The sequence below is a fragment of the Puma concolor genome, chromosome B4, assembly GCF_028749965.1.
Source record: "Puma concolor isolate L17-30 chromosome B4, mPumCon1.1.hap2, whole genome shotgun sequence".
NCBI lineage: Eukaryota > Metazoa > Chordata > Mammalia > Carnivora > Felidae > Puma > Puma concolor.
The window spans coordinates 37985187-38006778 of record NC_141673.1 but is presented as its reverse complement, the minus strand read 5'-3'; the positions used below and the strand labels follow the sequence as shown (position 1 = coordinate 38006778).

The 21592-nt window shown below is 36.0% G+C and overlaps 1 protein-coding gene across 15 annotated transcripts in view; it reads right to left on the bottom strand.

Annotated features, from left to right (window-relative positions):
- The window catches only part of PPFIA2 (PPFI scaffold protein A2), a 479884-nt gene that overhangs the window by 142305 nt on the left and 315987 nt on the right, over window positions 1-21592 (bottom strand). For all 15 annotated transcript variants that reach the window (XM_086712721.1, XM_086712726.1, XM_086712720.1 and 12 more), the window contains one exon: window positions 7608-7724. In XM_086712721.1, coding sequence (XP_086568847.1) covers window positions 7608-7724 — 117 coding nt within the window. The remainder of the gene's footprint in view (window positions 1-7607; window positions 7725-21592) is intronic.

The following is a 21592-nucleotide window of genomic DNA, read 5'->3' as shown; positions in this document are numbered from 1 at the left end:
ACAAAAACCCAGTCACTGAAATCAGAAAGAGATTTATTTTGAGCTTAATGAGTTCCCACACAACATTAGAACATTTTTCTTATTCTTGCCACTGCATAAAGAAGATGCCTAACTTGTGGTCATAAGCTTTCTCTCCAATTCGGCTCCTATAAAATTGATATGGGATAACTTCATGTACATATGAATGAACCATGGAACATCCCACACTTGCCTCTGCTGGGCCCTTTCCTAGCCACAGACCTCTAAGCCACTCAGCCACAGGTATCTACAGACCTTTTCTTTCCTGAGAGGTGTGCCAACTCCAAGATGGCAAATTCATAAATCCCATCCTTTTGTTTGGTTTTACTGCTTGAAAACTCAGTTGAAGAATGAAAGAGACGTGTACACATTATTATCATGTTACTATGAGGAATTAGATCACAATATATGGGATTCATGCACAGAAGAAAATATTCTGTTAGGGCTATTCAGATGCAAATAAACCCAATTATTGTGCATAGTAGAACACAATAGCATGATGAAATAAAATCCTTCTGTCATCATTGAGGATCATGCTGCTAATATAGCTTTATGAACTTTTCCTAAATGCCTATATTTTTGTCATTGGTAGTTCAGTCTAAAACATAGCATGCATTGCTAGAAATCCACAAAACGCTTAATTTTGGTAAAGGCACATGCTGTATTTCAATTTTTATAACACATTAGCTCAGTGTCCTTCATGACCAAAGTTCTACAATGCAAGTATTACACATGCAGTTACTAGATCTTCCGATCTGAGGATTATTCTTGCCACTGGTTCTTCATTTTGATCTGTAACTTTTTTGGCTTAAATTTTCCTGCCTATCTGGCAGGAACTAAAGAACTGAAAAAAATGCAAACAAAACCCATTTCTGAGTTTGCATTTACACAGCTTTTACATTTACATATCACTGTTGCTTAAATTGCTATGTTACATTTTATTTTAATTTAAAAACAGTCAGGAAGTAATGTCAGATTTTAAGAGAGAATAACAGAGCAACAGTTTTGAAAAGGGAAGATGCAGCTTGGATCACCCAGAGTACCTAGGTTCAAAGTGAGGATGACAAGGGAAGGAAGAAGCTTCAGAGGGTAGCAGATAGCCACCAGCCTGGAAAGGGTCTCACACGTCCAGATATGCCTCAGGTGTTGGATGGTCACTGATAAATCAGCCACCTCCTTACTCTCACCTCTGTGAAGAACTAAAGTTTCAGTCACTGATGAATAAGAAGTAACAAGATGTATGGCCCATCGTAAAATGTAACTATTGTTTGGTGAGACTTTACTTTCAGTTTTACACATACAGGCAAACAGATGTAATACATATATTACAGAGTAAAAGGTTGAAATTAAATTGTATTTCTTACAGCGTGTAGTAGACAGGTAGGTCCCTGGTATTTGTGGGGCCCAGGGCAAAACAACAAAGCGTGGTCCATATACCATAAATCTAAATATTTAACAATTATAAATCAAGTTAGCAAACTGTCAAGTAAAAATATAACCTATTATGTTTCATGAAAATATACCTTCCACAATGACTGTTGGACCAGACTCTAAACAATAATTCTCAGTCTCCTGGAAGTTCTACACCAAGACTTAGCCAGATATGATCCCTCAACTACAGCCTGTTCCCCTTCTCTTCCTGGTTTCATCTCCTTCCAGAACACTGATCTGTTTTTGCCTGACTGGATCCCTTAGCCAACACTTTCAAATTTTGTGTAACCCCAGCAAGCAGGCTTCCTTGGCCACTCCTTCAGTCTAGGAACCAGTGCATGAGAATGCAGGCCGACTATAGACATTGCTTCTGGGAAGAAGTCAATAAAGGCCCTGGAGGCAGGCTAAGGTTCCTTTGATCAGAAAGTCCTGGCTATCAAGTACCAGGCATGTGGTCAAGAAGGGGTGGTGGTGTGGTTTACAGGTGTGCAATTTCCCCTGGCCCCGTAAACTTCTCATCCTGTAGAGGGGCACAGAGGGCCACAGCAAGGCCCACTAAATCACGGTCCCCTCTTGCCTCGGTTTAAGAGCCATACTTGGAGTGATCAAAACTGGTGAATGCCATTGCCTCGGAGGAAGGATCTGTTCAGAGTAAAAAAATAACTGGGAGAAGTTGAGGGAATAATGAAAAACATTCTTTTAAAACACACTCTTGAATAGAATAAAATAATCAACTCTAAAAAACAAATGAGTATGTGTAATAATAAAGGAAGAAAAGATCAGAAAAAAGTTTGGGTTAGAATGATTTTTTTTGAAAATCAACAGTAACACTTAAAGAAATCATGCTGGCATATGAGAAGAAATGTGAAGGCATAATATTGTCTGGAGGTGAGAAGACCAGGGTTGTGGCCCTCCTCTGGACAAATAAGTCATTTAATCTTTCTAAGTAAGCCTCAATTTCATTATCGGTAAAATTAAGAAAAGGAACATCTCTATCTACTTCAGAAATCTGATGTGTGAGAAAATGACACATGGATATAAAATTGTAGTGCAAATGATTTTTTAAAAAGGTATCTAATCAAGATGCTTCTAAGATAAAACACTTCTATATCTTCCCATTGCTCTGAGAATAAACTTGGGCTCCTTGCCACAGCCTAGGAGAACTTACATGATCTGGCCCTGTTCACTGCTCAGTCCTGTCTCCTGCTGCTCTCTCCCCTGACCCCTAGGCTTCAGTCACCCTGTCATCCTTCCTTCCCAAGAATGTGCCAAAGAAGCTCTTTCCCACCCTTGGTGCATTTGCCCTTAGGATTTCCTTTGCCTCAAAAACTCTAATGGCATAGAGTTCTCCATATGGTTGAATCCCTGTCCTCTTTCAGGTTTCACTTCAAACCCCACCTTCTAAAAAAAATCCTTCCGTGCCATGTCTATTTAACATCTCCCCACCCACTTTGTACCTGCCCCTTCAGCACATCAGTCCCTCTGACATACAACTTGTTTATTGCCTGTGCCTTTATCTGCCTTGTTCGTTACCACGGTCCAACCACCTAGACCAGGACCTATATCCTAGCGCTATCGATAAAGTTGTCACTAAATATTTATTGAAAAATGAATGAAAACACAGGATTAAGAAATAATATAACCACACCATTTACTGCTTGTAATCAATGTGCCAAGAGTTTTGTTATTCACAGTCAGTGTCTCTACTCTTTACAACAAAGCTGTAAGCTGGGTATGACTATTTACTGGTAAGTGATGCTCAGGGAGGTAAAAGTGTAAGGTCACACAGCTAGTAATTGGCAGAGATGGAATTTGAATCCAGGTGTACTGACAACAAACAAATCACTGCTCCATGCTGCCTCTCTACCATCTCCCATCACAATTAATTTATTTTCCTTCAAACTCTAAGATCATTTTTGACACTACTCATTTATCGTGTTTTGCAACAGTAATTTGGGCATGCTTGTTTTTCTCTCTAGTTTCGCAGCAAATTTAGTACCAGAGACTATGTCTTCTGAACCTCTACCAGTGTCTAACAGTCTGGTTATCCATATCACTTAGCAAATTTTGCAGCTGCAAAAAATAATTGGAATTTCAGAATATATACATGAGGGGCATTGTTAACTCCTTTACAAGAGCAGTGTGTTTACTGCAAAAATTTCACAAATTCAGTCCCTTCTAGAAAGCAACAGGAGTAAAGTTACTGAGCCCAGTTCTGAACTTATTATTAATGAGGTAAAACTTAGTATTCTGAACATTTTTATTACCCTGTATGTTCTTCTAGAACTGATTAAATTTATGTCCCACAGAGACATTTAAACTAATTCCAGTTAAGCTTATTTCTTTCTTTTATTTTTTTTTTAAATGTTGACAATAATTACACAGCTTTTCTGTGAGTAATAAGGCCTGTTACAGACTGTGCTTTTATGAGACTATTTTTATCGACTATTTTGTCAACAGAGTTCTCAAACCACTGACATAAAACATCTGTTGGCTAATTTACTACCCTAAACAAGGGGTAATCCTTGTGACTAGGATTTACAAGTCACTTTGTGACAGCTCCATAGTATCTAACAATAGTTTTGTGTATTTCTCCCCAACAACCATTTTGTAATTTATACACTAATACTACAGTCATGCTATACTGATAATCGCATAGATACTACCCAAAATAATATTTTTTTGTTTGAATATACTTTTTTAAACAATTCCCAACAAGAAATTAAGTGGTAGGATTTAAATTACAATCTTATGACACTTGTTATTCAATGCTATTGATAAGCTTTAAATAATCACGTTATAGAGGATAATAAAGGAAAGGTGCTTTATAATGTTTATTGAAGTTAGGAGTATTTATATAAGGATGATAACTGTAATGATTAGGATATCATTTAATATTTTACCTATAAATGTCAGCAGTTAGAATATTGTGGGGAATCTAACAAAGCATGGTGACTATTATCAGCAATATTGTATTAAATACATAAAAGTTGCTGAGAGTAATTCTAAAATGCTCTTAGCACACACACGCACACACACACACAAGGTAACTATGTGAGGTAATGAATATGTTAATTAACCTTATTGTGGTAATTATTTCACAATATATACATATGCTAAATCATAATCTTGTATGCCTTAAACTTACACAAAGTTATATGTCCGTTATATCTCAATAAAACTGGAAAAAAAATGGTGGGCAAAGAAATGTGATATAAATGAATGAATAAATGTAAAACTGATGGTTGCCAGGGGTGAAGGGGTTGGGAAATAGATGAAGAAAATTAAGACATACAGTCAGTCTTCCAGTTGTAAAATAAATAAGACATGGGGATGTTATGTACAACATAGGGAATGTAATTAATAATATTGTAAAAACTTTGTGTGGAGACAGATGGTCACTAGATTTATCATGGTGATCATTTTGTAAGGTATATAAATATCAAATTACTGTGTTATACACCTGAAATTAATATAATATTGTATATCAATCATATTTCAATGAAAAAGAAAAAACCTCAAAATTCTTGTATCATCTCAGGAGAAATATGAATTGAAACAAGTTACTTATTTTTAAATTAGACACACACACACACACACACACACACACACACACACACACACACATATATATGCATGATATATATTTTAGGTTTACATTGGAAGAGGATAGGGGCATGATATTTTAAACAATACTAGTATATCACCATTTCAAAGCATTTGGAAATCACTCTTCCTGCAATTATGGGAAATTGAAAAAAAAGAATACTAATAATTACAATGTTTAAAAATCTTTAGTTACATCCGTAAGGAAGAGTGAGTAAGTTAGCAATGGTACAGAATTTCCCTTCTATAGTGGCTGAAATGCCTTCTCCAAGAACTGGAAGGCAAGTTAGAGACAAGTACTTCATTTACATCACCAACTACTCAGAATCCTCCATGTATGCATGTTATCTGTGGAGTCTAAGAGAGACAAACATCTATTATACAGGGGTTCCTTGGTGGCTCTATTATACAGTTGGTTGAGCATCCAATCCTTGATTTCAGCTCAAGTCATGATCTTGCGGTTTCATGGGTTCAAACCCCATGTCGGGCTTGGGAGGAGCCTGCTTGGGATTCTCTCTCTCTTTGTCCCTCCCCAGCTCACACTTTTTCTGTCTCTCTCAAAATAAATAAATAAACTTTCAAACATCTATTATACATAGGTCCTCATCCTAATCTTGTAATCAGTTTCTGAAAGTTAATCTGACATGAATTGTCTTGCATTCTATTATGTCTGGATATTTAGGGGTTGTATGTTTAAAAAAACAACATTTGAAAAAAATATGTGTGAGTACTCGCCCCTCCCCCAAAAGTACTAGAAGAATGTTTTATATATCAAATGGTTTGTTAGAGAATAGACAAAATCTCAGGTTCTTTATGCCTTTCAAAGACATATTTCTTTAATTATAGCCTGGATTAGTATAAATACAACACTGTTAAAAACACAATATTTTGTAGATTTCTATGAAAAGACTGCATGACCACAAAGTCCATTTTTATACCCAAACAAGTATACTTTAGAATTCTCTGGGAAAAGGTATAGTACTGTATAACTGATGACATAATTAAAATGAGACAGTAATAGAAAATTACATTAGTTTCCCAAATTGAGTTTTGTGTGCAAACATTTTATTCTAAAGAGCTCAGTGGTTTGTTTACTGAATTAATGTCAGCTCATTTATCTGAAGGGAAGAGAAATAATTTTATTCAAATTTGAAATACAGCTCATGAAATCTAGCTTTCAGGTTTTAGTTTATTTTTAAAATCTCAACTTGAGATTTCTATAAAATACATGGATAAAGGCTAAAATAGTGAAGCCTTGGGGCGCCTGGGTGGCGCAGTCGGTTAAGCGTCCGACTTCAGCCAGGTCACGATCTCGCGGTCCGTGAGTTCGAGCCCCGCGTCGGGCTCTGGGCTGATGGCTCAGAGCCTGGAGCCTGTTTCCGATTCTGTGTCTCCCTCTCTCTCTGCCCCTCCCCCATTCATGCTCTGTCTCTCTCTGTCCCAAAAATAAATAAACGTTGAAAAAAAAATTTTTTTTAAATAGTGAAGCCTTAAATTAAGAGCTATTTGCTTCTCAGCCACCAGAATTGATGGCAGTCTCAGGAAATTAGTCTGGATTACTTGGCTTCCTTTGCTTTTACACTTGAAGGAGGAGACATAAGAAGCCCCTCCATTTGTTTCAACCGGTAAGGAAGCAAGTGTTCAATTTCTTTTCTGGTAAGAAGTCTGGTGCTATTGTTTTGTGGTCCAGTCACTTGCTTCTTAATCTCTGTTTTAAAACCCCTCAACATTCACAATGACACCAATTTAGCTACTTAATTCATGTAGTCTTGATGATTAAAGAGCTTAACCATTGAAGATATAACTTGTAAAGGCAAATATTTAGCAGACTGTCTACTGTCATTGGATATGCAAATGCCTATATAATCTTATCTGATCCCTACCTACCAGCAACTGACCTTCTTCCTTTTGTGCTGGAAAAGATGGCTGAGCCCACAAAAGGTCCAAAGAGACTGCTAGGTTTTCTTAGCCTGGGTCTAAGCCCCACCAAAAGGAAAATCATTCCCTTCTAAACAACAGTAAAAGTCCCAAGACTTCAGATTCTTTTATATAACTTTTCTTTAACAGGAGTAGTATTAGGACCTTCTTAAATACACAGAAAATACTAAATCAAATAGGAGATTACCAAAAAATTTTTGCTGTGAGAAGCCACAGATTAGTCACCAACTATACATAATACCACTTGTAAATCAAAATTATTGTTATTGTACTTTAAAAAGTCTTAGATGTAAATTATTGATGTATCTAACTATACAAATATATTTATTTAATTATATATGTTCAATTTGATGCATAATTTAATTATATTTCAGAGGATCAAGTTAACAGCAAGTAATGAGAAATTCAAATCTATGCGTATCTATGCATACACACACATATATTATTTTTAAGCAAATCAAATTAAAAGCAATAAGTGAAAAGAGAAATCATGGACTTATGACCAACAAATCAAAAAATAATAAAGAATGTTTATCACATGGATTTCATATTTCTGTCAAAAGATATATAGCAAGTGAACATTTTCATATAGGGCCATGTCATAAGTGTCATACCTTTTCATGGACTTTCTGACCAGGTTCCATCCCTTCAAGGTGTTCTGATTCTGTGGACCCCTCACTTGATGCCATTTTTCTTTGTATATGAACATTTTGTTCACGCAAGGCAACAATCTGCAAAATAAAAGCACTATGCCTTAAAAATCTAAAATATAGTATAAAGTATAGAAAAACTGAATTTATCCAAATGTGGTTTAGAGCTAATGAATATAAACAAATAATCAGAAAATAAACATTAGATTTTACTCATAGTATTACTTAAAAATCTTTTTAAGATTTAAATTAGCATTTTGAATATTTATCGTACTTACAGGAATATGAAATTTATTGGAGAAAATATTTTCTAGTTGCAAATGTATCTATCTAGTTGGAAATGTGTCTAAATCAATGCCATGATCTGTGTGTTATTCATTCAAAAAGTACTTTTAAAATTAATCTATGAAATGTGATACAATTCATACTGAATTTTTAAAGTATAAAAGAAAGATAAATGAAAACATGCAGGCTGAAGGCTAGATATGAGCACATTCTTTTACCCTAAGAGGTAGCACATCTGTAATTTTAAAATAAACAAATATATAAACGGGACATAATTTTGTGGCACCATCATGAATACTTAGAATTAAATTGGTCTCATTATCAGTATTTTAATGGCGATTATCTTAGCACTGCTAGTTCAAATATAGTTAGTTTGCAAAATAATTCTCAGAAGGCAAAATTCTTGAAAAGTTTCAGCTTAATATTCAGACATATATTTTAAACTATGAAAGATTCTCAGTTCTGGTTTAAGTAATCATAGTAATAAACAGAGGAAAAAATAGCATTCTAGCATTTTAAATGATGTTTTAAAATAAAGTTGCTATTTATATATATTTTTAAGGTATTTTATGTTGTTACCATAACTTACTTATGTCATGGCAAATTTTATTATATTATCAACTCAGATATGGAATTAGTGCTTCTTGGGGAAGTCAATGCCCATAGTATTTAATGCACAATAAATAGTCAATCACATACAATTTGTGTTTAAATTATGAGACCAATAATACGTCACACAGATCAGTAATTAGCAAGTAAACGTAAAACATCAAGAGGTTGGGTTTTTTGCCATGATCACTGCCACTGCTTCAATGCCCAGATGCACAATGATGTGTTTGTGAGATCGGGTATCTTGTGTACGACCTGCAGCATTTGAGCACACAACATATCTTTTTGTAAGGGCATATCACAAATAATGAAGAACAACTCTGTAAATGCTCTTCTTGGAGAAGTGCAATCACCAAACAATTAGTTCCCTTGCTCCCATTCTTGCCTATCTACAATCATCCACAAAAGGGCCAGATGCATCTTTTAAACTTAAGTTACATTGTGTCCCTCCTTGCTTTCTAAAGAACCTCAACGTTTTCCCAACTGAAACTTCTTAACAAAGCCAATAATATCGTATATAATCCCTTCAGTCACAATGGCCTCATTTCTGTCTCTCAGATACACTGGGCTCTTTTTCACCGAGAATTTAGGAACTTAATCTTCATGCCTGAAACATTCTTCCCCAACTCAGACCACAGTTGACACAATCCCAGATTTCAAAATTCAACTGAAATATCATTCCCTCAGAGAAAACGTGCTTTGCCATTAATTACTTGTTATGATGTCCCTGTTTATTTTTGTGTGTATTTCATTGATTAAAATCTACTTTCTATTTCTTAATTTAATCACTTTGCTTATTTATTTAGCAAGCAGAAGTCCTAATATCTCAAGGGAAAATAATTTTCAAAGGAATACCTTATTGAAAACAACATTTTCATATGAAGTAACACATCATATTATTATGTGCAAGGTTTATTTTTTTCAATAAAAATGTGTTGATTTAAATAATGAATGGATAGGGATAAACAAAGAGTGTAAACCTAATTCATTCAGAAATAACAAAAGATGAAGATTTAGAGTGTGTGGAAACCTACAGAGACATTTCTCTGATGTTAGTTAACATAGAAATGAATTACATCAAAGGAACACATATAAAATAGTCCCTGGGTATATCATTTTTATATTACATTCTTAACATCTTGTCTCTTGAATACAAACATATTATATTACCACAAATACATAATGGAATTTCATTCTGAATTTTTAAAAATTCAAACATTGTACACGAACATTCCACTAACATAACATCCATGACTGAAATATGTTGTGGGATGCCTGCGTGGCTCTGTCAGTTAATCATCTGACTTCAGCTCAGGTCATGAACTCACAGTTCATGAGTTCAAGCCCTGCACCAGGATCTATGCTGACAGCTCAGAGCCTGGAGCCTGCTTCAGATTCTGTGTCTCCCTCTTTCTGTCCCTCCCCTGCTTGCACTCTGTCTCTCTCTGTCTGTCTATCTCTCTCACTCCCTCTCAAAAATAAAAGATTAAAAAAATTAAAAAAAAAAAAAACAAGTATGTTGACAAAGGTAATAATAGATTTAAAAATGTTCTGCATTTTCTTCCATTAGTTACTTAGAAGTGAAGAGAGACCTTTTTAAAAAACATTCAAACCAAATTTAACCCTGTTTACAGAGGAATTTCTATTTGTTTAGTAATTCAGATAAATTTTAAATATGTCCTAGCGCCTAAAATAAAGTAGGTGCAATACAAAGGTTTACTAAATGACTCAGTGAATTAATGCCTTTAATAATAATAAAAAAGTCAAAATACCAGATTCATATTGAAAACACTCTTTGCAAATACAATTGTGCAGCCACGTTAAAAATATGACAAACTAAGTGTTTTCCAAAGTATACACATGACAGTTTCAAGAAAGACATCAATTTCAACCACTAACATGCAAACTGCACACTTCTGTTGCTTTAATAAAGACCCCAAATCATGTTTTGAAACAGAAGAATAGATGCAGAATACTCTGTATTCTTTATCACTGTTAAATGAGTTTATTCTGTTCTATTTTTGCCCAATAACAAATTATCCTGAGTAGTTATGAAAGCAAAGCTTCAGCATCTGATTTAATTGTAGGTGCTAATAATGTTGATTTCTTTCTTTCACACTGGAAAAAGTGAGAGGTTTTCTCCTGTGAATGCAACTTTGGGGGATGGCCCCCTCTTTCATGTGCTCAAGGGGCAGAGATGGTCACCTAGAAATTACAAGGGTTCCAACACAGGCCTCTGTAGGAAATTCTCCCAGCTGGCTTGAGAAACAAAGGCAGAAGATGGCTTCAGAACTAGCTTGCAACACAAGCATAATGAAAAGAAGCTGATGGCTCCCAAACATTCTCTGGCCTCTCAACTGACAGAAAACGCTGTAACAGGGAGGGGGCAGTGACTGGTCTAGAATACCAAAGCAGACCTGGATCCCTCATTGCTAAACAGCATGACCTACTACAACTGGAATGGCATGGCAGGCAGGAGGAATAACTTCTGGGTAGTCTCTGGGGCTTACCCCGTGTTACATTACTGCAGGAAAGTACTGGAAACTCAGCACGGGCCAAGGACTGTGCTAAAAACTATTTTAATCTGCAAATAGTTTTCATGATCCACACTTAACAAGTGATTAAACTGGGATAAGCAGAGTGTGATGAGAACTAAGTAGGAATCAAATTAAAGTTAACTCCTTGTCTACTCTGTCCCATGGTCTCAGATGGCTTTGCATTTGCACTCTCTTAAGTCAGGGTTAATTAGTAGTGGGTGAAGATGGGGAGAAAGCTTTTCCTTTCCAAGTACTGTTACCTTCCAACCCTGGAATCCTTTGTATATCATTAAGATACGGACTCCTCCCTAGAGAGATTCACATACATCTTCAGGGTATCAATCCATTGAAGGCCAACGGAATTCTGGTTAAGAGGAACTGTCCACAATAATTTTAACTTAGCAACCATGGTTTGTCAACTGTTCGTTGACATTTGTTTTTAAATGCCCAGCATCACTTTGATATTCCTTTTGTTAACAGCATCCTACATTTTCACTGGGGAATTATCCTTCCCTATTCTAATCCTAGAAAGACTATCAATCAAGGGGACAGAGCTCAGGGCAAATCATGCGTACATGATCCAAGCCAGGGCAATCAGAATATTGCTTCAGATGTTTCTGGCAGAGATATGGGGGCGGGGAAGATTCTTTTTCTACTATGGGAGATAAGCTGACAGGATACAATCAGGATGGCTGTTTACCATCAGTTCTGCCTTATGGAGAAAAGCAAATGAAAAAGACAGAGCCCTAATGAATCACTTGTATTCCTAATTCTAGCCATTCTCAAATCATCTCTATCCTTGGCATTTCTTTAATATGAGCTCCAAATTTCTCTTTTTTGCTCAAACTTGCTTTTCTGTCACTTACCACAAAAGTGCCTTTGCAAGTGTAACAGGGGATGTGGAAGGCAACAAAGAGCATGGAATGTCTAAGTGGAGATTTTGAAGAGTGGCTAAGAGTTTACCAGGGAGACAATGGGAGAAAACTGTCCATTTTGTCCATGTCCAAAACTGTCCATGTGGATAGAAGAACACAAGCTGTTTGTGTTCCCAGTACTATAGGTTGTTCAGTATTCCTGTGGAAAATATTATGTGGATAAAGATAAAAGAATGACAGCAAACTAAAAAAAAGTTAAAGTACCTCAACAAACACTCTGCTATCTCTGTGCTTCTTGCTGTATGGCTTATTGTTATTCTTTTAAATGTTTATTTTGAGAGAGAGAGAGAGAGAGAGAGAGAGAGAGAGAGAGAGAGAGAGAGACAGTGCACGCGTGCGCGCATGAGCGGGGGAGAGGGGCAGAGTGAGAGAGGCACATAATCTGAAGCAGGCTCCAAGCTGTCAGCACAGAACTGGACATGGGGCTCAAACTCACATACGGCGAGATCATGACCTGAGCTGAAGTCAGACGCTTCACTGACTGAGCCACCCAGGCTCCCCGGTATTATTATTGCTTCGCCTTGACCCTTATTTGCATTTCCAGATTGCTCATCTAGCTTCTGAGAGCCTGACCCATTGTTTCTAGGCATTCCCAAACTATGGTATTTCAAAGCCAATCTTCCAAGTTTTGTTCTTGCCTTTGCCTCTGTCAGCTGCTTTTGGCTCTTCTCAATCTCTGACAAGCTCTGACCCCATAGAGTGGACTACTGGTGTCCTGTGTTCTCATGTGGAAAATACCCCAGCTCTCCATTCCTTTTTTTCTACCAGGCTATCTCTGGGATCCCACTATGTCTTCCCACAGACCCATTCTTATCCCCTTTCCTTTGAACAATTGTTTTCCTTAATGGCCTGGAGGAATTTATTCATTTTAATTAGGAATTAGGTAATTTCTACAAAGAGACCTGAAGATAAGAGGGAAGAATCAATGTGGATATCTGGGAGAAGAACTTTGTAGTCAGAGGGTGTGGGAAATGTAAATCATTATTAAAAACAAAAGCTTGAGACTTATGCAAAGTTTCAGTGAGTTCTTTAAATGATGTAAATGTCTTCTTTAAAAGAAAGTTAAAACACAAGTAAAAGTTGAGAACTTGGATACTTAAGGTGTCAGAAAATACACAGAAACATGGATTCTTGGGAGAAATGTGATTTGGGAGAAAATAACAGTCTATTTAATATTTCTGTATTCTCAAACTTGGGGATTTCTCTAGTGCTTAAAATGTCTTAATCCATTTTTTCAACAAACTTTCATTGATTGCTGTTCTAAGTATCAGATGCCACGGGGGGAAATGCAGATAAAAGTCCTTCTCTCCAGGAGATTACATTCTAATAAAGGAAGGGAAAAAAAGAAAGAAGCAGTGAGAAAACAACAACAAAAGTCCTTCATTGAGCTCTTACAATGTACAAAAATTGTGCTAAGCACATTATATAAATTTGCTTCTTTGCATCAACTTTTCATCTATACCGTCCTTTCTTTCCAAGTTTGAGATTTCTTGAAAGTAGAAACAAGTAATTGGTAACAAATAGTGTATTTGGGAGACTATTTCCAGAAGCATAGCATTCATTAAATATTTTTTTAAAAAACCAGGTTGAGTCTTGGTCCTTCTAGATATTACTGGTTGTATGACTTTGTACAAGGTACTTAACCTCAAGTTCATGTTCCTCTGCTGAAAAATGAGGGACAATACCTACCTTTTAGTAAAGTACTTAGTCAAATATGATGTATACTAATCATTCATTATGTAGTGACGATAATGGAAACTCCACTCACCACTTCAACTTCATCTTCTTATTCATACTTTATGCTCTAGTTCATTGAAGACTTGTAGTCACATACAAAATGCCATCTTGACTGCAAGTTTTTATATTCAAGTGAGTTGCCCTTTGTGAGATAACAGAAAATATATACACATGTCTCTGCCCCGTTTCTGGCACAGAGCTCCTAAAACCCTTGCAAATTCCTAAGTGAGAAGAACACTTGGAGCATCTTTTGATCTAATGATGGGACTTTGGATGGGCTCCTAGATGGGGACTGGTCACCAGAAGGTGAAGCCATGATTAGAAACTTGGAATTTTTAACTCTACCCCCAATTATCCAGAGAGGGGAGAGGGCCTGGAAATGGAGTTAATGACTGATCATGCCTATGTGAAGAAGCTTCCATAAAAATCCCAAGTATGGGGCTCAGGGAGCTTCCAGGTTAGTAAACACATCCATGTGCTGGAGGGGTGACACACTCCCACTCCACAGGGACTGAAACTCCCGGGCTGGGGACCCTCCGAGGCCTTGCCTTACGTACCTCTTCATCTGGCTGTTCATCTGTATCCTTTAATAATGGTAAATGCAACTGTTTTCCTGAGTTCTTTGAGCTGCGCCAGCAAATTAATAGAACCCAAAGAGGGGGTTATGGGAATCTCTGATTATAGCCAATCAGTCAGGAACACAGGTGACAACTTTACTCATAACTGGCATCTGAAATAGGGAGGGAATAGTCATGTGGGACTGAGCCTTTAACTTGTGACACCATTTTCAGGGAGTGTCAGAATTAAGCTAAATTGTAGAACACATAGATGGGGTTTCAGTGAATGCTTGGTGGAAGAACACTCCCTACCACATCCATGCATGCATACATCTGATGTTAGAAGTGTTGTGAGTGTGGTAGTCATGTGAGAGCAAAGGAGAAACACAGGAGGTGGACTGGGGTTTTCCCCTACACATGCTTCTTCCTTCTCGACTGCTTCTGAGTCACCTTTTAGGTCTTCACTTATATGTCACCCACTCTGGGACAGGTTCTGGAACCATCCTCCTGCCAGGGATTTAAGTTATGTAATTCTTTAGCATTCTCCGATAACTCATGTCATACAAATTATTATTCTTTATCACAATTAGCTGTTGGTTTTCTGACTGCCCCTTTTGACACCGAGTGCCTTGAGACCAGAAACTGTATCTGATTATTTATTCCCAGCTCTTAGGACACTGATGGACAAGTAGGAGACACTCTAGAAATACTACAGGTTGTTGAATGAAAGTAGATGATATGACTGGAAAAGACCTATAGAGAGTTGGAAAAATTGGATGGAAAATTTCTTGAAAATTTATACATGAAGAAGAAAGTTAGTCATCTGTGTGGAAGACTATGTGAACCTAAAATCTCCCCAGTGTTCACACCACATGATTCAAGATTAGAAAGGAGTCATGAGAATGGAAGAACTCACTGAGAAAAAAATAGGAAGAAAAGAATGAGAAGTAGTGGCATAGCCTCGTGGGACATTCACAGCTCTAGTATTAGGAGGCGGACAAGATGGAAGGCATAGGCTATAAAGGAGGATGGGAATGGGATCATGGGAGGGCAGCTTCATGAAAGTCAGCCAGACTTTCTGTCTCATTGTGTCTTAAAATATTTACAAGTATACTGCAGCCTAAGTAATACTATTCAGGTGTACTGAAGTACATGCTATGTTTAAATGTTTTAGATTTACAACAGATCGACATTAGATGGAAAAAATGGAATTCCAAGGGTATCTAGAAATTCATTTCTGCCAAAAGAATTCTTAAAATAAAAAAGAAAAGCAACGTAAATTAAATTAAATTTTCACTTGGTTTTACTCTTCTTCATTTTTTGAAAATATTAATGTATAGGACATTCCATGAAGTTATATAAGGAAGGAGGAGAAATAAGAAAAAGAAATTTAGAAATTAAATTTCTAATTAAGAACTGCTAGCAATAATAATACTTGTATATGCTGAATATCTATTACATGCCACATACATGAAAAATAATTGACATGCATTATTTCTTTTCATCCTCCCAATAGTCTTATAAATTGGGTATTATTATTTTTATTTTACAAATGAGGAAACTAGCACAGAGGGAATAAATAATATACTTGAAATTGTACAGAAAAAGATGTGACACAGACAGTTTTCCAATCCAGGTTTGATAGCTTCAAAACTTGTTCAAGCATTATGCTATAATGACATTTAAAAATTACTGAAGTGAGTCACTGCATACACAATCCAAACACTTATCTAGGTCAGGACTACAGTTCCATGGTCTGATAGCAAGGGAATTTACCTGTCCTGATTTGGCAAAACAATTTAGATACAGTTAGAAAATATCTTCAATTACTCCTAGGAATAAAAATCATGCTGCTTACATTTTTATTTATAACTCTTATGTGGCTCAAGCCTTTCAATTTACTTTGAAAATTGCCCAACTACTTTTTAAAATAAATCATGTCTATGCCTCATGCTAATTCTCCAAGGATCTTCATTCTGATATTTGTGAATTCATACTTGCCTTTACCTACTTAACAACAACTTCCAGACAGTGCCCATGTCTAATTAACAAAGATTCTTTTCATCTATTTTTACCCCAAACTCAATTAACAATTCCAAGAGTGAGACTTACAGAAGTCTCACTACACTAACACATAATTTGCTTCTACACATATACTTATTCTAATTTAGCTGAACTCCATGCTTAGATTCCACTGACGTTGCAACATGAAAAAGCAAAAAAAGAAAAAAAAAAGGCAACTAGTAGAACACTAGAGATTTACAATTTACACTTAAGCAACTCTCTAGTCGCAATAGTTTGGATTTGTGTTTTTATATGGGTTTGTGTTAATTGGGAAACTATAAAGATTTAGATATTTATTCAAACAAGCCAATAGCTATTTCACTTTCTAGCTTTGGCTCTTGGCCACTGATCTGTAAGCACCACTGAAGCATATTAAAACCAGAGTAAAACACCTTCATGTAGTCTAACGCATTTTGGTCAGCTCACATGTAATATTCATTTTCACTATTTTTCAGTGAGCATGGATAACCTGAAAACTTGTGAAACTGAGCAGATTCGATGAATGATCAAATTGTTTTGAGATAAGAATCAGACGTTTGCACTGTGAGATTCTGCCTTTTTCAGGTTCAGAAAATATTTAAACAATGGTTTAATAAATGAATCCATATATCCTAGTGAAAAATCAAATAGCTTGGAGGTAAAAAAAAGATTCACTTCGTGGTTGTTTAGAATTTTTACCATCTGCTACCTCTATTCTGTCAACAAATATTTATTGAATAAATTAGAACACACTATGTACCTTTATGTTTAACCTGCTCCTCTTTGGCTAACCAGCCTTTCCAATCCCCATTAGATGAATTAACTGGGTGCTCAAATTTAAATGCAAGTCACAAGTAAGTTTCTGGTGATTTTTTGATGGAAAATACAGTACATGAACAGTACATGAACTTTGGCTATTTCCAAATTTTACATATGAAATGATTTTGCTTATACCTAAAAACGTAAGGATTCCTTATATACTTTTTAATGGTGAAAAAAATCCTTTCAACAATTTAAAAATTTTAAGGCCCATTTTTAAAACAATAACTGGCATGCAAAACATTTTTTTAAAGTTTATTTTTATTTATTTTTGAAAGAGAGAGAGAGAGAGAGAGAGAGAGAGAGCAAGTGGGGGAGGGGCAGAGAGAGAGGGAAACAGAATCCCAAGCAGACTCTACTCTGTTAGCATAGAGCCCAAAGCGGGGCTTGAACTCATGAACCATGAGATCATGACCTGAGCCGAAGAGTTGGATGCTTAACTGACTGAGCCATACAGGTGCCCCTAAACTCTTATTTTTAGTTTTAAGTTTAAGACAATGGAATAGATAGATAGATAGACAATAAAATAGATAACAACAGTATTTCAAATGTTTGCCTGGATAGATTTGTTTTTGCATAGAATGCTTATGGTGTTCATTTTCAATTTAATTATAATCAACAACAGTAATTTCAATAGCTATATATTTAATATAGTTACTAATACCTAGTTCTAATATGAATTACAATTCTTTACCAAACTGTCTATTCTGTTCATCTAATTGATATTTCAGTCATTCCATTTTTGATACTTGGTTACTCTTTAATTTATTTCCATTATTCAAATATTTCTCTAATCTTTAAAATTATAATAAAGTCAAATGCTGGTATTTTCATTAGGGGCATATACATGACTACAGAAAATGCAAAACAATTTAAAATGGACAGGATTAGTGAACATTGTTAAGGTACAGGACTGCTGTTATAGCAGGTTAGCAGCTAAGAGTGTCATAAAATCAAAGAATAGTAATAAAAACGACCAAGGAAGCTGCTTTGTGGTAAAGTATAATAATTAGTCAAGAGAACAAAAAGCAAAAACAAAGTCCTAAAGAGTTTTCCAAAAGTGTCACTAACAGGAAAACACATTCTGAACAAAATATACTTATCACTGCAAGAAAGCAAGCCACCATTTAAAATATAAATAAGGAGCACCTGGGGTGGGTCAGTTGTTTAAGCGTCTGACTTAAATTTTATTAAATTTCAAGAAAAAATACATTGCAATATCCATCACCCAGGATGATGCCAGTTGCTAATAACTTGTCCCCCAACCCCGAAGACAGTAGAATCTTATTTTAAAAATAAACTGTTAAATTAATTAAACAAAGGGGCCATTAGACTGAGGTGGCTTTAATGCCATGGCACCCTATATAAGCAAACCAAAATAAGACTCTATAAATGCCACAGGGTTAAGCAATCAAAATGTTAAGGACTGCCAATCACAAATATCCCACTAGACTTTACAATAGCCAATCAAATAATATCCTTCTTTGTGTTGGCACTCTCTCTACACAGTCTGTCTCTACCCCTGTCTTGTCAGGGAGGGTTCCCACACATTTCCAGTTTGACCCTGCTGCTCAATTCGAATGGATTTTTGCTTAAAGAAACTCAGAATTTTTAATATGTTTCAGTTTACCTTTTAACATGTCTCACGGTGAAAAAAGCAAATAGGAGTTACTACTAAAGGTATTTATTATCATAAAAGACATTTTGGCTTTGAACAGAGGCTTCCCTTCAAGATACTTCCCACAATCATTTACTCGACCCTTTACTTAAAACCAGAAGAAATGAAACAAAACAAAACAAAACAAAAAGAAACATGCTAACTTGACATGGCCTTCAGCAGAGGGCAGGACAACTGACTGTAGTAATTATCCCATACCCTCCAAATTAAAAAAAAAAAAAGCAAAAATGAGGAGACCAAGACTTGCGGAGAAGAGAGTCACAGCAAACTACATGGTCCAATGGGTCTAGATGTGATTAGTTTACAGAGTAGCAAGTAGGCTCTGCGAGTAACAGCCTGTCTTTAAAAGTCTCAAGAAATGTTTATTTTTATGAACTATGTTAAGACATGAATAAAAGTTTCTGCTTTAGTTACCTTATATACACTAAGAACTATTAGATACCTTGAGTAAATATTGATTATTAAATTAATAAAGGTAAATCTACCTAATACTAATCAAATTTCTGTCATCTGTTTACTCAAGAGTGATTCATCTGCTGTCAGGAATTTTTGGGTGTTTTAGAATGAAATTTCCAGGGGCGTCTGGGTGGCTCAGTCGGTTAAGTGTCCTAGTGGCTCAGGTCATGATCTTGTGGTCTGTGAGTTCAAGCCCCGTGTTGGGCTCTATGCTGATGACTCAGAGTCTAGAGCCTGCTTCTGATTCTGTCTCTCTCTCTCTCTCTCTCTCCCCCTCTCTTCTGCTCACGCTGTCTCTCTGTCTCAAAAATAAATAAACATTAAAAAACATTTGGAATAAAATTTCCACCTTAATAATCCAAACACACTGTATTTCCATCAACAAATATTCGAATCTTTTAAAATGTCACGTTAAAATTAACCTCTCTGATTTGAGTACTAACCAGTCCCCCACCCTGCTTAGCTTCTGAGATCAGAGAAGAGATTTAGCACATTCAGAGGGATGAGTTGAGGGGGAATTGTTGCTCAATGAATACAAACTGTCACTGAATCAAGATGAACACATTCTAGAGACTCCCATACAACAGAATGCCCTTAGTTAACAGAATACAAACTGTCAGTGACTCAAGATGAATAAATTCTAGGGACTCCAATATGACAGAACGCCCTTAGTTAACAATATGGCATGGTGCACTTTAAAATAAGCTGAGAGGACAGATCTCATATTATTACCACAACAAAATAAAAACAAAAACAAACCAACAAGAGAACATAAATATTTTTGGAGGCGATGAATATATTCAGTACCCTGACTGTGGTGATGATATTAATGTGTGTATACATATGTCCAAATTCATCAAACTGTATACATTAAACATGTGCAACTTTTGTATATCAATTATACCTCAATAACACTTTAAAAAAGAGAGACTTTTTTAAGCCAATAAACATATAAAAAATAATAAATGAAAGTAAGCTTTTTGAAGATGGACTCTAATCCCTTTCAAGCACTATTAGATTTGATGTCCTCAGCCAGGCACAGCTAACACAGTGAATACAAACTTGAGTTTTTGGTTGCCCCTCCCTTTTTTTTCCCTATCAGGGCAGAAGTGACAAAATTATAGGCCTCGTCCTGGAACAATTCTTTTTAGCTCTGTTAGGGTAAGGGAAAAAGTCTTGAGGGAAAGAAAAGCATTTCAAAGTGCTTGAAAAGTACTTGAGAAAATGTAAAAGCAGAAACAATACCCATTAGTCATTCGTGCGTATAAAAAAGGAAGCCAGAGCAATACAAAGAGTTTATTCATTTAGTCCTTCCTTCCAAGTAGCAAAAGAAGCATACTAAACCCATTATTCTGAATAACTCCTTTTAAAGTACCTATTTGCTTGGGTTCTAGTGGTAATAATCATGTGCTATGGTTCTTTTGCACACATTCCATTTTTATTTTTATGTGATTTTTAAATGTGTATACATCATAAGATATCAGAATGGAAAGGGACCAGAACTTATATAGTCTTTATACTTTATTTTCATAGATAAAAGATAAATAAATTTTACAGAGGATGAATGATAAACCTTATTCTGTCCCCACAACAAACTTTACCTAGTCAGTCCCACTGTGGGACACACACTCCATCTCTCGAGACCTCAGTTCAATCATCTTTAAAAGGAATTGGACAGTATCATGAGTAAAAAGATCAATATCAGCATTAAAAATATTTACTGGAAGGTACTTGGTGCCTTTAAGCACTTTACCTGTATTAACTTATTAAAACCTCACAACAACCTGATAAGTTCATTAGAAGGGTTGAGCTAATTGAGGCAAAGAGGATTCAGGAAATTGCCTACAGTCACAGAGCTAGCAGATGCCAGAATGGCTCAGGGAGAAAGTAAATTCCCATGCAGGCAGATTACAGCTCCCATTTGCGGTGTGTTTGCTCCTTTCCTCTCTCGCCCTCACCCTTCTTTTCTCAGTCAGGGCGGAATTTATTCACAGCACCCAATTAAGTATTCCATATAGAAGAGGGTTTTAAACTTGCCACTTTCTTCCCGCTTGTCCACACTAACTTCTAACTACTCCCTAGTATCCACTTTTCACAGAATATCTGGTATTCTTTGTTTGGCTCCTGCTGATTTCTACTGAGCTGCTTATCTCATTGTTTTGTAATCTCCAGTTTACGGGTTCTGTGTTCTATGTTTATGTTATATTTAGGTCCAGGTTCTTGTTAGCAGTTCAAACTCACATGCATCAAAATCTCCTATGATGCTTGTTAAAAATGTAGACTCCATTTTAAA